The sequence below is a fragment of the Balearica regulorum genome, chromosome 15 (assembly GCF_011004875.1).
Source record: "Balearica regulorum gibbericeps isolate bBalReg1 chromosome 15, bBalReg1.pri, whole genome shotgun sequence".
NCBI lineage: Eukaryota > Metazoa > Chordata > Aves > Gruiformes > Gruidae > Balearica > Balearica regulorum.
The window spans coordinates 2,809,550-2,824,640 of NC_046198.1; the positions used below are offsets into that span (position 1 = coordinate 2,809,550).

General features: G+C 48.1%; 1 protein-coding gene across 6 annotated transcripts in view; it reads left to right on the forward strand.

Annotated features, from left to right (window-relative positions):
* The first annotated feature begins 463 nt into the window (after positions 1–463).
* MGRN1 (mahogunin ring finger 1) overlaps positions 464–15,091 on the forward strand; it is a 55,639-nt gene continuing 41,011 nt past the window's right edge. For 4 of the 6 annotated variants that reach the window (XM_075767360.1, XM_075767358.1, XM_075767357.1 and 1 more), the window contains exons 1-3: positions 465–670; positions 8,392–8,510; positions 11,429–11,517. In XM_075767360.1, the coding sequence (XP_075623475.1) occupies positions 583–670; positions 8,392–8,510; positions 11,429–11,517 (296 nt within the window). In that variant the 5' untranslated portion in view covers positions 465–582. Of the gene's footprint in view, positions 671–8,391; positions 8,511–11,428; positions 11,518–15,091 lie in introns of all 6 variants that reach the window. The other 2 variants (XM_075767362.1, XM_075767361.1) reach the window with 2 other exon arrangements.

The window sequence follows — 15,091 nt, forward strand, 5'->3', positions numbered from 1 at the left end:
ACAACTGCCAGCAGGTTAATCGGTTACTCATTCCCTGGGCTGAGCAAAACAGCCCGGCTGGGCACCCTCAGTGTAATTCCTTCTCCCCGCCTTGCCTTTGCACCTTTAGCAAGGCGCATCCCTGTGCAGAATGTGTCCATCCCCGGGCACCCTCCCCGGGCACCCTCCCCGGGCATCCCTGTGCAAGCTCCCAAGGGCTCCCCCACCGCAGCGTACCCGGCTGTTCTCCCTGCCCGCTCCTCGCGCCGCCCCTGCCCGCTCCTCGCGCTGCCCGGTGCCGCAGCTCCGGGCCGGGCCTCGCGTGGCAGCGCCCTCTGCCGGCAGAGCGCACGCCGCGCCCCGAGGGGGGGGGGGGGGAGGCTGTGAAGCGCGCGCCTGCGCCCCCCTCGCCGCGGCGCTGTTGGTAGGCGCCGCCGCGGTGCCTGACGGGAGTTGTAGTCGTGAGGCGGGCGGACTCGCTTTCCCGGCGTGCCCTGCGCCGCCGCCGCCGCCGTGGGTGCGGGCCGCTCGCCGCCGCCGTCGCGCTGCTCTGCGTTCCCCCCCCCCCCCCGCCCCGGCCCGCCCGCCCTGCCTGCGGCCGCCATGGGCTCCCTGCTCAGCCGGCGCATCGCGGGCGTGGAGGACATCGACATCCAGGCCAACTCGGCCTACCGCTACCCGCCCAAGTCCGGTGAGGGCCGCGGGGCCGCTCCCCTCAGCGACGGGGACGGGGGAGGGGGACGGGCCTTCGCCGGGCCCGGTGTCCCCCCGGCAGCCCTGAGGGGGACAACCGTAGCGGGGGGCGGTCCCGGGGCGGCCGGGCCGCGGGGTCCTCAGGGGAAGGGGCTGCGGGAGTGCCCGTCAGCGGCCGGGGCCGAGCGGGGCCCGGGGCTGGCTCTGGCTCTGGCTCTGCCCGGGGCCCTGCCCGCCCGGCTTCGGGGCCTCTCTGCTGGAGAGAGCCGGTGGATGTATCTCCTTGGGCTAAACCTAGCCTGGTGTAAGGCTATGCCGGTGCCCCGTTTGGCTGAGGCGTAAGGGTCCGGGAGGGCCGGGTGCCCTCAGCATGACGCTCAAGCCGTTGGTCCGTCCCGCTGTCGGTGTCCCCGGCCACCCGGCTCAGTCGCTGCCCTTTGGTCATGGTAGGTGAGCAAGGCTTTGCTTCTGCGTTCTGGAAACCTGACTGCAGCATGTCGTCAGCGTGTGGCAAACGGGGCATCTCCTGCTGGTAAAGAGGAGGCGACGATGGAGTTCAGTGGGGACTTCAAAGGAAAATTGGATCTGATGGGATATAGGATGGAAAAATTCCCACACGACAACTCTCTTTAACTCCTTAAAATGGCATTGGTTCTCACCTAGGAGCCGTTGGGCTGACATGGCCTACATGTCATGTTTGTTTTCCAAAGGGAGACACTCTGAAAACGTACCGATTTGTCAGCAGTGCCACTTTTGTGAAGTTGGGATGAGCCCGTGACTCACCGTGTCTTAGACTGGCTTTTGAGAGTGGCCTGGTTTAACTTGTCTAAAGAGTTTTCTTTAGTCTTCTCACAAAAGAAGTCATCAGGGAAATTCAGATGCTCTTTCCTCCTACAGAATCCATTTGTTTACAAATTTTTCTAAGTTTCTGTTCTGCTGCGGCTCTTCCAGGCAGGGTGAAGAGTTTGCAGAGCAGCAGTTTGGGTTCCCTCGCTCTCCAGTTCAGGTGCAGCATAGCCTTTTTGTTCACGGGCTCGAGTTCTGCATGTGTCCAGTGACTTGCTGGCTGTGACGTTCTCAGGGCTGTGTGGCAGAGGGAGCTGGATTTCCCCATTTTGTTTGGAGGAGGTGCAAGATTTTCTTACGCAGACTCTTGCTATCGCTACACCTTGTCTTGTTGCAGGTTCACCTTCAGCAAGAACGGTAGTGTGGAGGAGATGGAAGGGGGAAACCTTCCCAGAAAAATTTGTCAGCTGGTCTGGCTCTCTTAGAAAATCTAACCTGCTTTTTTGTAGGGGAATGAGGACTAGTTTCTTGGGCTACTAGGAAAGACAAATGTCACTGTTAGGTTACAGCAGGACTCTGCATGTCCCGCGGGTGGCTGAGGGGCTTTCCCAGCGTGGGAGACTGGGTGGACGTGAGCTGCCTGCTAAGCTGTAGCTATTGTACCGTGGGCCTCGCTGGCAATTTTTGTACAGCCTAGAGGTTGCATCTGATTCCTGTTGACACTTAGACAGGATTTTAGATGTGGACTGGATGGATTATAACCACCATATGCACTGAACATTAAACTGCTTCTTTCAAATAATCATCCTGTTGTTTCTGTAGTGTTGTAGTTACCCAGACTAGAATTTAATGGTGTGTTGGCTTTTAGCCAATGTGCTTGCCAAGGTAACCCCGTCACACACGTGAGGTTGGCTTTGTATGTTCACACGCACCCTGGAAGGGGTCTGTTCACCTATATATATGCTGCCAAAGAGCGTTCCACGTGTGGTACCTCCCTTGTAAAACTGAACAGCTAATGCTTTCAAGCAGCTGATTAAAGAAAAATACTGGTATTTCCTTTAAAGGCTTTGGATAGAATTAGTTGCTTCTTAATTTTCTGTTGCACTTGCTTGTGCTCTTTCTGAAAGCGTACTGTCTTTAGGCTAGAGCTTTCTCTTCACCTTCTTCAGGTTTATCTAACAAGGCTCCTCTTGACTTCAGGAAGGGAGAAGAGCTGTTCAAGCCTAAGATCATTCTAGGCAGAAGAAGAAGTCATGAACGCTTCTAAGGTGGAGATTCAAGGAAGGTTACTAAACACCAGAACAGTAAGGGCTGTTAGGATGGCAAACACCCCTCCTTTCTTCGGGTGGAGCGTGTTCAGAAGGACGCTGTCCCTTCTGGTCCTACAGTCCTACACATGGTTGACCTGGGGCTGGAAAGATTGGCTGTGACCGGTACAAAACCCGGCAGCGGGGAGGGAAGATGACTGGAAGGTGGGTGTGTACGGTTATATTTGATTTCAGGAAGCAAGCTGTAAGTAGTACAAAAAGTTCTTAGGCTAAATGGTTGATAATTATTTCTAACTTGACACTGTTGCTTTGAGCCGTGTTCTGACTGGAAGAAGCCAGTTTTCCATCGGCTGTGTTAGATGTTTGAATGTGTGCACTGGAGCGTTAGCCTGATGCGCAGGCAGTTTCCTGGCTGCTCGGAGATTACCTCTGAAAGGCTGGAAGATGTGGTGAGAGAGCGTTACCTGAGCTTACCTATCGGCTGGAGTCTTGTGCAGCACCCAGGGCTGTCTGTCACCTTTTATGTTCTTTCCCTCCCAGTCTCTGGTTTAAGCAGATCTTGACTTAGGGGCAAGCTGCTGTGGCTCTGGTCAGCTGCCGTCCATGGTCGGCATTGGTTTGAAGGATGTGGGTTTGTGTTCTGGAGCAAATACACCACCTCACAAGAAGGACGTTGTGCAAGGAAATAAACACAAAATACGGGTATTCTGACTGTATTTTAAGCAGTATGTCAGCCTGCCTGTGAAAAGGAACACGGTTACTTTACCAGGTCATACCGAGTGACAGCACCTTGTTGAGTCACAGCTGGTTGCAAATGCAGTGGTGAATATTATTATCTCATTTACTGACTTTTGATGTGGTTATTGCTGAGTCAGTCACGTGCTCTGTGGAGGATTGAGCAGGTTGTTGTGGAATCCACCTCGGTTCTTATGAGCCAGAGTCCCTAATGAGGCATCCACAGAGCATTTAACAGCTTTTTTCGCAACCGGTTTTGTAGTTAAATGCAGTTTTGTAGTTAAAAATCCTCTGAAAATGCCCTGCTTATTCCTCCAAGGCTCTGGGTGTGGATCATCTGCATTTCCCCTCCTGCATCTGGGAGGCTGAGGCTGCTGAAATGCTGTAAGGTGACACCCAATTCCCTTCTCTAATCCCTCTTCACTGGTACCTTTTCACCTTGCTTGCTTTAAGGAGGCTTGTGCTGGCATTGCGGATGCCTGACCAGTTGGAAGGGGGTTGGAGAAGGGCCCAGTTTGTACAGAAGAATTAGTGCCCCTGTGAAATGGGCTAAAAATGGGTAATTGCAAGGAGCAGTCATGATCTTCGCTGCGCTTCTGTGCTTGAAGCAGTAAAATGATCCATGTTGTTGCATGCGGTCTCATGATGCCCCTATTGCTTTAGCAACCAGTGAGCAATGCACCAGTGTTTTCCGCAGCTCCTTCATCAGCTCGTCTCTTGTTCCAGCGAGCTCATCTGCAGTGTGGAGCAGGGCAGGGAGCATGTGCCCTTGAGATGGCTTTTCTCCTCTGGAGTAGGCTCTTGAAAGAGAATTCCCTGGACATTTTTGGGAGGAAAAAAAGGAGGCAGATTACTTCTCTCTGAAGCTGAACTGCTTGTTGTTTGGGAGTGATGCTTTAATCAAAGAAAGAACAGTTTTAAATAGGAGAAGAGTACCCAGAGTTGTACCCAGTCCCTCACCTTGTTCTCAGCTCATAAGCCATGTGTACTGTGACAGCGTCAAGACAGAAGTACGTTCCTGTATCTCACACATAGCTTTCGTTCCTCACCCGCTCCGCAAAGCACAGTGGAGCGATTGTCTCCATTATTCCTACTGTAGTTCTGTAGGGGTTTCAGCCCAGCCCTGCTGGTGACGGCCACCACCACCTGCCCTTGACTAGACCATTCCCTTCCTGCCTTCTCCCCAGCTGCTCAGGAGCACCAGGCTGGAGCGCTCATGGGTCAAAAGCAGTTGCTTTTGCTGCTTGTTTGTTGCTGGATTATTCTAATCCTGTTCAGAGCCATGTGATTGCTTTTGGTGGCCCAGCAGGATGGGCGATGAGGAAGGCAAGACGGCCTCATCCAGCCACGGTGCTGCTGGTTCAGGCTCAGGCTGTGTCTAGGACTGTGCTGTCAGTCCGTCCCTCGGCATGCCGTGGTGGTGAGTGTCTGGCTGAGTAATTAAAAAGGATTCAATTTCTATCACTTCACTGTTAATTCTAATAATGGTGAAAAGCCTAAGTGGACATCTAATTGCTTTCTGTTAATGAGCATTGTATGGTGCAGCCCTTGTTTTGAGCGGGCTGCAGTTACGTTGTCGACTCTGTGCTCCTGGCTGTTGTAGGGTGTCGTGTCCCCTGCCACTGTGTCACTCGTGCATCACATCCATGTGTTGGGTTTGCATGGTCATGGCATTAGGATGTTGGGTTAGGGAGAAGTAATTATGACTGGAGCAGTCTGGTGCTTGATGCTGGTGCATTTATGATAATAAAACCCGGCACCATGCTGGACTAAATGTTAAGTAGTTTGGTGACATTTGATGCCTTGGACAAGCCTTGGGTTCTAGTTTGGTTTCGCGTGGGACAAACTAATGAGTCAGACTTGGCCGTTCTGGGTGTCCCAGTGGTCTTCCAGCCACTGTGAAGTTTTCCACCACAACAATTTCTCGTACAACCACTACTTGTACTTCACCTACCGTCACCTGTTTGCCTTCTCTTTTATCTAACGCTCTCCTCTGTTTTATGCTGATTCACTCTGGGGAAATAAAGTCAAAGCCACAGTTTTTCTTTGCTCTGGCATTTTTCTCATATCCCCTCCTTGGTTATTTGTGTATGATTCTTTCCTTGTAAGTGTGTTGCTGCATTTTCCTGGAGGATTTCTCTTTGTAGAAGTTCTGTGGAGAGTTAATGCAAAGATTTTTTTGCTTTTCTTTTTTTTATTTTTTTTTCCTGCCAAAGATGATGGTGCTTAGCATCCCCCTTGTGTCCATAGCTACAAGCTCTGTATAAAGCTGGCCTTGCAACACCTGCGTAAGGTAGGTCAAGGTTGGTTTGTAGACTGGGGGGATGTGTGGGAATGGGGTTCAAGAGGCATGGTAGTCTGGCTGAAGGCCTACAGCTGTCTGGAGTTGGAGGTAGAACCTAGAGGTGGAGCTGCAGCAGGATTTTAATGCATAGAAAATACATACAAGCCTTTTAGAGACATTAAAAATCATACCAGTCTTGTGCGAGATGTGTGGACATCATGGTGACTGGAAAAGAGGACACCTCATTTTTTCCTTCTTGAAGTTTCTCTGTCCTTTTAGTCCTTGGTGTGATATTTACAGATGTGCTTTCTTAAAGCATTTTGTCCCCAACTTGGGCAAACTCTCAGGCACTTGTGGCAGCGGTTGAGAGGAATAATGCACAACTTTGGTTTTACCTTGAGAGCTCTGAACTTAATGTGTTGTTGTAGCAACTGGTTTCTGAAAGCTTGCAATAGAATATCTTGTTTTAGCTGATAAAAGCTGCGTTATCAATTTGTGAAGACAGTTTACTGCCATCGTTGTTCATTAGTTTTGGTCTTGAGACCTTGTGCACGCAGCGGCTTTTGTATCTGTAGCAGCACTGTCAGAGCCCCAGGGTGTTCTGCTCACCAGCGTATCCCCCTCTGAGCTCCTCTAAGTGATTTTCCTCATGCTCTTTGCGACTGGTATTATGTAGTGGAGCAAAGGCAGTGTGGCAGGTGCCTTGAACACGCCAGTTGTGCATCTCGGTGTTGTTCCAGTTGTACGAGAGAGACCTTAGCATCCCAGGGTGCTGGAGAGCCTGCCTGGCGATGCTCTCCTGGACAGCTGGCGTCCCGCAGGTGTGGGGTTTCAGTGGTGGTGAGCAGTCCTCGCTCTGCATCCTCTGCGCCTGGGATGCAGAACTTCTTCCACAAAAAAAGCTCTGCTCTGAATTTGTGAAATATAGTTTTACTGAGGTGAGTCGAGCCCCAGGATGTCTCGTTCATGGGATAGCAGGGAGCTATTTGACTCTGATCCCAGATAATCAGGTGCTGCGGTACTCAGACATCCTGCACAAGCGTTGTCTTCACAGTTAATCAGATAAAATGCTCCAAACCACAATTCTACTTGACCCACGTAAAATGCAAAATCTATTCCTAAATGCCAGTGTTTGTCATGCTTTTCTGAACCTTAGTATAAACATCAACCACTGCTTTGTATCTCAGGTGGAGAAGCTGTATCAAGCTAGCTGTGCTTGGAGATTATATACAGATTAGCTTTTTAATTTGTTGCTTCTGGGAGGGGTGGCAGAAGGTTGCCTGTCGTTTGGAGCACCTACATTTTGTTATGCTGATTCTGTAGGTAGATTCTGGACCTGAAGTCGATTGTTGTATCTGGAAAGAAGGACGCATGTTTCTAAAATATAAACATCTGGATGCTTGTAAGCTGAGCTCAGCAATAGCTGAGCGCTACCATCGTCGTTAAAGCACTACCATCTGTGCAGAGTAAGAAGAGCCTTTCTTGAAGCATAAAGGAAAAATGCCTTAATGGAAAAAACAGAGCCATTCATGAAAACCCTTCCATTTCAGAGCAAATCATGCTTGCTCCTAGCTAGAGGGACTACAAATCCTTTCATAATACCGCCATAACCATTCAGATGATTACTTACTGCTTCTGTAAGGACTTGTTTTAAAACAAACTTTATGCTGTCTATGCATTGCACCTAGGGAAGCGAATGTACGTTTCGCTCGGTCCTTTCATCATGTGCATGAGACCCCCCCACTCTGAGACTTCAAGGGAAGTTATTTGGGTGGAGCCTTTTATTTTAGTTCTCTTATTTCTCTGAAATTGTAACTTAGTGAAGTTCGTATTTGAGAGTGTTTTCCTGAAGTCTTTCTAGGAGGAAGCTACATTTGTGGTGCTCTCATACATCTGAATCGATTCGGTTGACTTTGCAGTTAATCCAGTGCTGCAGAATCCCAGAGGCCTTGCACACGCTTCGTCTCCTGAAATTTGCACTGTAGTGCATCGCCTTAAAGGGGAATGAAACAAACCTGTGGTGAAGCTTTCAGAGCTGAAGTTCAGTTTAGTCGGTCCCAGGGTTTATCTCTTCCAGACATCCCTGTTCCTGCATTTAGAACTGTCAATGTTATTAATTAAATTCAGCATCAAGGTGTCTCTAGCACTCACAGTAAAGGTTTTCTGTGGTTCTCGCCCTGGGATATGGGAGTGAAAGAGGGGAGGGAAGGCAAACTGCCCAACAGGAGTCCCTCTGGCTGTGCAGGGCTTTGCAGTGGGAGGAAGCCTCATCCTTCTTTGAGCAGGTTGCTGGTGTTTGTGGGACTGGACTTCACACTGGAAGGTAGAGAGAAGAGAAAGAATTCGTCAGAATTGAGCAATATTGGAAAGAGCTGACTCTTACTGCTCCCTTTCCTTTCTGTGGAAAACAAGTTAAAATGGAATTCTCTCCACTGTAATGATTTATTCTTGGGTTTCCCCCCGGCTCCCTGCTTCTGCTGTTGGCAGTAGCCATCAGTGGTACAGGGAAGGAGTGAACTAGCAAGTACTTTCTATGTCTCGTGCTCTTTTATACTTGTGAATTAAAAACTGCACAGACCAGCTGTTCTCTGGGAAACACTAATTTAGATTTTTTTTTTATTCCCTTTTTTTTCCTTTTTTTTCTAGGAAACTACTTTGCAAGTCACTTCTTTATGGGCGGTGAGAAGTTTGACACCCCTCACCCCGAGGGCTACCTTTTTGGCGAGAACATGGATCTAAACTTCCTCGGGAATAGACCTGTTCAGGCAAGTTCCTATATGCTGTCTATTTTACCCTTTTGTTTTCTGCCTGTTTTGGAAAATCTCATGTAGGGCTTGTAGAGGAGGACAGCACAGCACAGAGACTGTCACAACTTGGGGAGTGTCCTTCCAGTCTGAGGCGCAAGAGCGTTCCCCCAGCCCATGTCCCAGCTTGCCGGCTGCCATAGCCGTTCAGATGAAGGCAGAGTTTTTCTAAGAAGTAGTATTCACTTTCTAGGCTTATTTTCACTTAGGGCAGCAGGAAGAAGTAGTGGGGGAAGGACAGAGACTCAGGACCACAGATTTTGGGACTGCCTGCCTGCCTGAGTAAGTATAAAAGATGCTGTAGAGAGGAGAAGGCTGGGAAGCAGATCCACTCTGAGCCTGAACTCCACAGGGCTCCTGGGCACACTGGATGGATTCCAGCCAGAATTAAACTCATGCTGTTCTCTGTGTAAACTGGGTGTAGGTCAGTGTTAAGACAGATCTTGATATTTGGTGATTTTTGCTGGCTTTGTAACCTAGGTGGGCTGCTCGGAAAGTCTCTCCTTTAGTTTTCTCAGTTGGAACATAGAGGTATTTCTGGGCTCACAGGTGAAAAGCTACCTGCTCAAACGATTGGCTTGGTTTTTTTTGTCCTGAACATGGAATAGCACTGTTGTGAGGTACAGATAGGAATTTTCTGCAAGTGGTATGTTTTGGGTTTCTCTTGCATCTCAGAACTGCTTAAAAAGAACCAAAAAGTTTGGAGATGTTTTCAGAGTGCTGGAGAGTAAAAGGAAAAGAGCTACTTGCTTTGCCAGCTATTTTCCTAGTTGTTTCTGCAGCTTCAAAACAAGAAAAATTAAAACTGGTCATGGTTCTCATCTTCAGAAAAGCTGTGACTATTAGTTAATTCATGCTTGTAGTGCTTGGAGGCAGTTCAGTATTAGCCTTGTTTTACAGATGGGGGAAACTGAGGCAGAACGACTTGATGTTTGAGTTTGGACCAGTGACAAGCACGTTCTACTCTCTGAGTTATCCTCGGGCTGTGCCATTGGTCTTCTCTGCACCGCAGTTAGTTAACAGGACTCTGCAGGGGAGGACAAGTGAGAATCTGGAGAGCCCCTGTTCAAGCAGAAAGTGCAGATGAGCAACAGAATTAGGAAGCAAGGCCTTTACGTGGAAATTCTCGTAATGGTGCTGTGCAGGCATGGGGATGCTCACCACATATCCTACGCCATGTCTGCATACAGGGCCCATGCAGGACAGCGGCTGAAAGCTGAACGCTTCTCCTTTGTGACTAACAGCTGCACAGTACTCCAACAAAAGCAGAAGACACAGCTGTTAGCCTATGGCTGTGGGGACTATAACCTTGAGGAGTTAAATTGCCTGCATGTCTCAGCCTGGGTTTTCTTGCAGACATCCCGGCACTGAATTTCATCATTTCTTCAGAGAGGAGTGGGTGAGAATGCTATTAACACAGTGGGACGTTTGCCAAATAGGTTTAAGAGAGGGAGGCTGTCGTGGTATATAGTTTGTCTATGTAAAGTTAATGCCCTTTGGCAGCTCTGATTAATTTTCAAGGAAAAAAGCACTTGAACACAGAGCAGCAAAACTGCTTTCTGAACATGGGCCAGGTTCTCGCTTTGGAGTAACTGAGGTCTTGACTGCTCTGCGTGGAGCAGTGCTACCAACCACATTACTGAGTGGTCGAGGAGCAAGGAACGTAGTTGCTGCTGCCCCGTGAATTCTCTGCTGCCCGTGGCTGTGGCAGGGCATCTTCTGTGGCATTCTCGTGTCCATCAGGAAACAGCATGTCTTCCCTCAGGCTCTGGGTCTTGCCCCACCAATACGTGTCTGTGGTCTGAGGGGACAGCGCTGAAGGATTGTGTCCTGGAGCTGCCCTGAAGTTCTGCTGCAGCAGCATTTTGCTGCCTATTCAGCAGATTCCTCATTTCTAAGCAAACCTGTATATTGGTGGTCCCTGCTACTTCTGCTCTCTGTCCATCACTCTCTGTACACCACTGCAGGGCACCTAGAAGATGTGTGTTTGAAGGACCCCAACTCTAAGGAGTTTGCGGGGTGGCACCATAACTGAGCCATTCAGAGTAGCCTTCTACCTGAAAGCCTGTCCTCTAGCTCTGTACCTTTGTGTCGTACCATTGCTCTGACTTGGAGCGCAACTGCATCTCCAGTCTGAGCACCTACCAAACTCGGCAGTTGTGTGAGCGGATGTTTCAGCTTCAGACTTGGCTGAGCAGGTGGGAGATCCAGCAGGCAGGTCTGCAGCTGTACAGGTTGCGGTTTCCGCCAGTAAGCAGTTTCCTTTGCATTTCTCACTGGAAGTTCTCTGACCGGTAAGGGGAATTAAAGTCTGAAGCATTGTCGTCCTTTATTTAAAGGACAATCTGTGAGAGAAGGTCTCTTGACTGTAGAATAGAATGAGGCCCCCTATCCCTGTCTCTTTTCTTTTCCAGAACATTTGCCCCATTGTTTCAGAATAAAAGGAGTTTCCCCCAGTAATCCAGGGTTTCAGCATACTGATTAGCAGTCAGGTCACTGTTTGCATGCTGTAACACACATGAAAGAGCTGCATTTCTTCTGCTCAAGCTGGAGGTGGTTTCTTTAGTGGAAATAAAAGCTTGTGAGAGTAAGGCTTTCCAGACTGAGAATTCAGGGTGCAGAAATAGAGCTTGTGAAAATGCCCTTTCTTAAATTGCATGTTCACAATATGAGCTATTGCTGGGCAAGAGCAGGATTTTCACCCTGAAATGTGCTTAATTTATCTGTAAATAGAATTCTCCATTACTGTTCATTGTGGCTGTTGTATTGAATACCCTTAAAGGTAGATGCCTCTTGGTTTGGGTGAATTGTGTGCCGGGTAACATGCTGCTACCTTTTATAGTATAATAATAGGAGAATTATTTGCCTTTTTGTTCCAGTTTCCCTATGTAACTCCAGCTCCACATGAGCCAGTGAAGACACTCAGAAGTTTGGTGAATATCCGCAAAGACTCTCTCCGACTTGTGAGGTACTATTATTGCCTGAACCTTTCATTTTATTCAACCCAGTGATTTGCCAAACTGTATTTGATAAGGTTTTGGAGAAATAGCTGAATTCCAGATCCTCGTTGCTAGGTATGTCCAGAGGTTTCTGTGTTCCCTTGTGATCAGAGCTTTCAGGTGGTTTATATGTTCCTTATCCCTAGACTTGAGCAATCTGTGTTTCCAAACAGGACCAGCGTTGTATCTGTCTCTACAGGACAGACTAGAGTGGTGAACAAAACCATGAAATCGTTAGCATGAACGGACGATATTAGTCAGGTCAATAAACCCTACAGACAGATTCCTTTCTGCGTTCTTGTGCAAGGAGAATCCAGAAAGTAGCAGATCCTGGTGCAAGTCACAGGCCAGGAAGACTGATTGGCCTTGAGTGAAACTTCCTCAGGTTTCTCCTACTGCCAAGATAGAGTTTGGTGCTAGTGTAACGCATTTGTTTACATGGCTTGTGTCCCACACACCGGGCAAGGAGCTCTGGATAATCATGGAGATCTGTTAGCTTTCACTGCTAACTGAGATCTAAAACAGCACTAGCTGGATTAAACGTGATGGCTAACACTTGAACCTGTGGTTGCCCTCTTTCAGACAGATGGCAGAGGTACAGGGGCCCAGCATACAGTGCTTTGTTTTGGTCTGAGCAACCGGGCAGATATCCAGGCAGAGAATTTCTCAAAGATCCTTGAGTCGCTCCGAATTCTGCGTTTTGGGTGCAGGGCTGGAGTACTGGCAGCAGCCCAGCTTCAACTCTCAGCCAAGATGGTTCTGAGAGCATGGTGCAATGCGAGTAATTTGAGTTATAACCACACAAAACCCTCAGTTTGTTTTTATTTGAAAACTGAAGGTTGGGGTTTTTTTTGTTTTGTTTTATTTTTAAATGAGCAAGACCTGTGGTTTCAAAACTGATTGAACAGGAAAAGAGGGAAGAATTTCTGAAAAAGTAACCATTGGTAAACTGCTCTGAATGCTGTCTCGCTTTTTCAGCTAAAGGGTGAAGTACTTCTCTAGGAAAAAGTCTTGCTTTCTTCCCACACTTGCTGTGGAAAGGGTATTTTGTTCTTGCAGGCATCCACGTAAACAGGGTAACGTCTCTCAAAGCCAAATGGGAAGTGGCTTTTTCACTGGGAGAGGCCTTGCTGTGAATGGAGGAGTTGGTGGGGTTTAGTACGTACAGTTCTGTCATTCTGCTTTCTGTGGTTGCATGTCCTGTCCAGGCGAGCAGAGCTGCAGCTCTGGACTATTTGAAATGTAGTGTCCATGCACCTTGACAGTGTCTAGGTTTGCATCTGTCTAATTCCTGGTACTATCAGTTCTTTCTCTGCCTTCTGAGCTCTCACACAGGCTCTTCTGCTGCTGTTGCGTTAGTGCTGATGACAACACCGCCAATGTTACTTTATTGAATTTTGTACTGATGTAGACCCAAAATGAGATTTTAATTGCCGGTCCTCAAGGACGCATTCTGTCTCATGCTTTTCTACCGTTCTGGACTAGAAGCTTTTCATAAAGACACGTAAAGACACTTTGTGCTCTCTCCAGCTTGGCTTATTTGCAACCAGTGGTTGAGGCTTGCACATTCCTTCCAGAACTGGTTAAGTTTAATTTACTATGTCCTCCACCAAATAAAATGATACTGAGCCAAGTGTCTAGATGTAAAGTAGGTTCCGATGGTAAAGTCCTCACAAGCTTTTTGTTTTCCCTTGTGTTTAATTGAAAATTCATTATTCACCTGTGAAGAAGGTGTTGATCCATAATTTGGAGTGTAGGGCTTTATGGAAGAATATGAGGAAATGTCCAGTCTGGGCTTCCTGCCCGGCTCTGACCAGACAAAATTCTGAGCTTTGCCAAATCCTGAATATTTACAGCAGCTTTGGAGAGAAGCAATAAACCTGTGGATATTGGTGTTGAAGTTCTGACTCTTTGACACCTTGTGTGAGTGCTTGGTTCCTAGCAGGATGAGACTCTGTGAACCTCAGAGGAGGGTAGTGTGATTTTGGCTGTTAACCACTAACAGAAAAAGATTGCCTCATGACATCAGCAACTATGCTGGTTTGAGAATGCGTCTGAAGCAGCAGCAATATCATGGAGAGTGGTGAGACCACTGAGCATTTTGAGTAAGGGCCTGAGAGGGTGGACGATGATAGGGACAGACTGAGGGGAGACAGATGAGTAGCTGTGAGTGAGAGAAGGGCAATCCTTTCTCTTCCCTCTCCAGCACAGCGGGGCTGACCTTGATCCTTGGAGGAGTTCATCCTGTGGTGGTGGGTGTGCTGGGACTGCTTGTTCTGCAGCCCTGAATAGTGTTGAACTGTGTACAGATCTCTGCAGAACCCCCAAATAAGAAAGCCTCCATTTGATGATTCCCTTCACAAAAGTCAATGCTGATAGAGATGTCAGCTAGTTCTTACTTCATTTAGTGCCTGCTTTAACACTGTTGTAATGCGTATCTCACAATACTAAGTCAAGCAATAAATTTATCCTGCATGTCTACTAAGTTGTAAGTAAACTTTTTAACCTCCTCAAAGGATGAAATGGGGTTCGACTTGACCTATTTCTATAGAATTGTCATGGCTGCTGTTAATTATATTTTTATCTTTTAATTCTTTAACAGACAAACAAAAAGTTCCAGCATTTCCATTGTTTTATCCAGAAGCGATGTCAGACCAAGTGGCCTCAGCTCCCTTGGTCATCCTGCTTTGCCTTTTTCATCGTAACATTGGATCAGCTATTTGTTCTCAAAGGTGGTCAGTCTCTTCTGCTCTATACACGTGATTGTGAAGGCTATGCCATTAATTTGTGTGCATGATCGAAAGGCACACCTTGCAAAGTCACTGGTTTCTAAATTTGTGCATGCATCTTTGGCCACCTCACATCAACACTGTCTGTAGGGCTTGATTAAATGTACGCTGTAAACTTCAAACACGGGTGGAGACAGAAGAGCTCTTGAACCACCTGAACCACTCCTGAACCACCTCCTTGTCTGCCACGTCCCTTGCAAAGATGGAAGGAATGCAAAATGTGTGGCTTTGTCTTGTTACTTATTTGAAGGTTCATCCCACCATTCCTGCACCTTAAAGTGGAACATCAGATGTCTCTGCCTCTCAAAGTATGCACCAAAATAGTCCTTGCTTGTTCTCTCGTCCAGCTACCGGCTGGCGTAGCTGCTTATGCAGTCTTTTCTCACCTGAACTCCTTGCTATGTGGCAGACGATTTTCTTAACCTCCAGCACCAGGCATGTTGTAACAGGAAGATGTGTACGCAGCCTTGCTGTGGCTATCACCACTCAGGGATGTGTTCCTTGCCCCCTGCTTGAGTGATGCTGTTCCAGACAGTTGGGGCTCTGATTCTGCTTCTTCACAGCAGATACAGCCTCCAGAAACCTTCTCTCCAGACACTGTAGTTGATTGTGGCCGCTCGGCGGTTCCCCAGGGCAACAGATCTATTCTAGTCTAGGTTTAACCCTTTTTCTTCTTGAAAGGCTAGAAGCTCATTCTGAGCGCTAGCAAGGAGATGCAGAGGTGAAGTTGGGAGCAGGAGGGTGATGTGGGAAC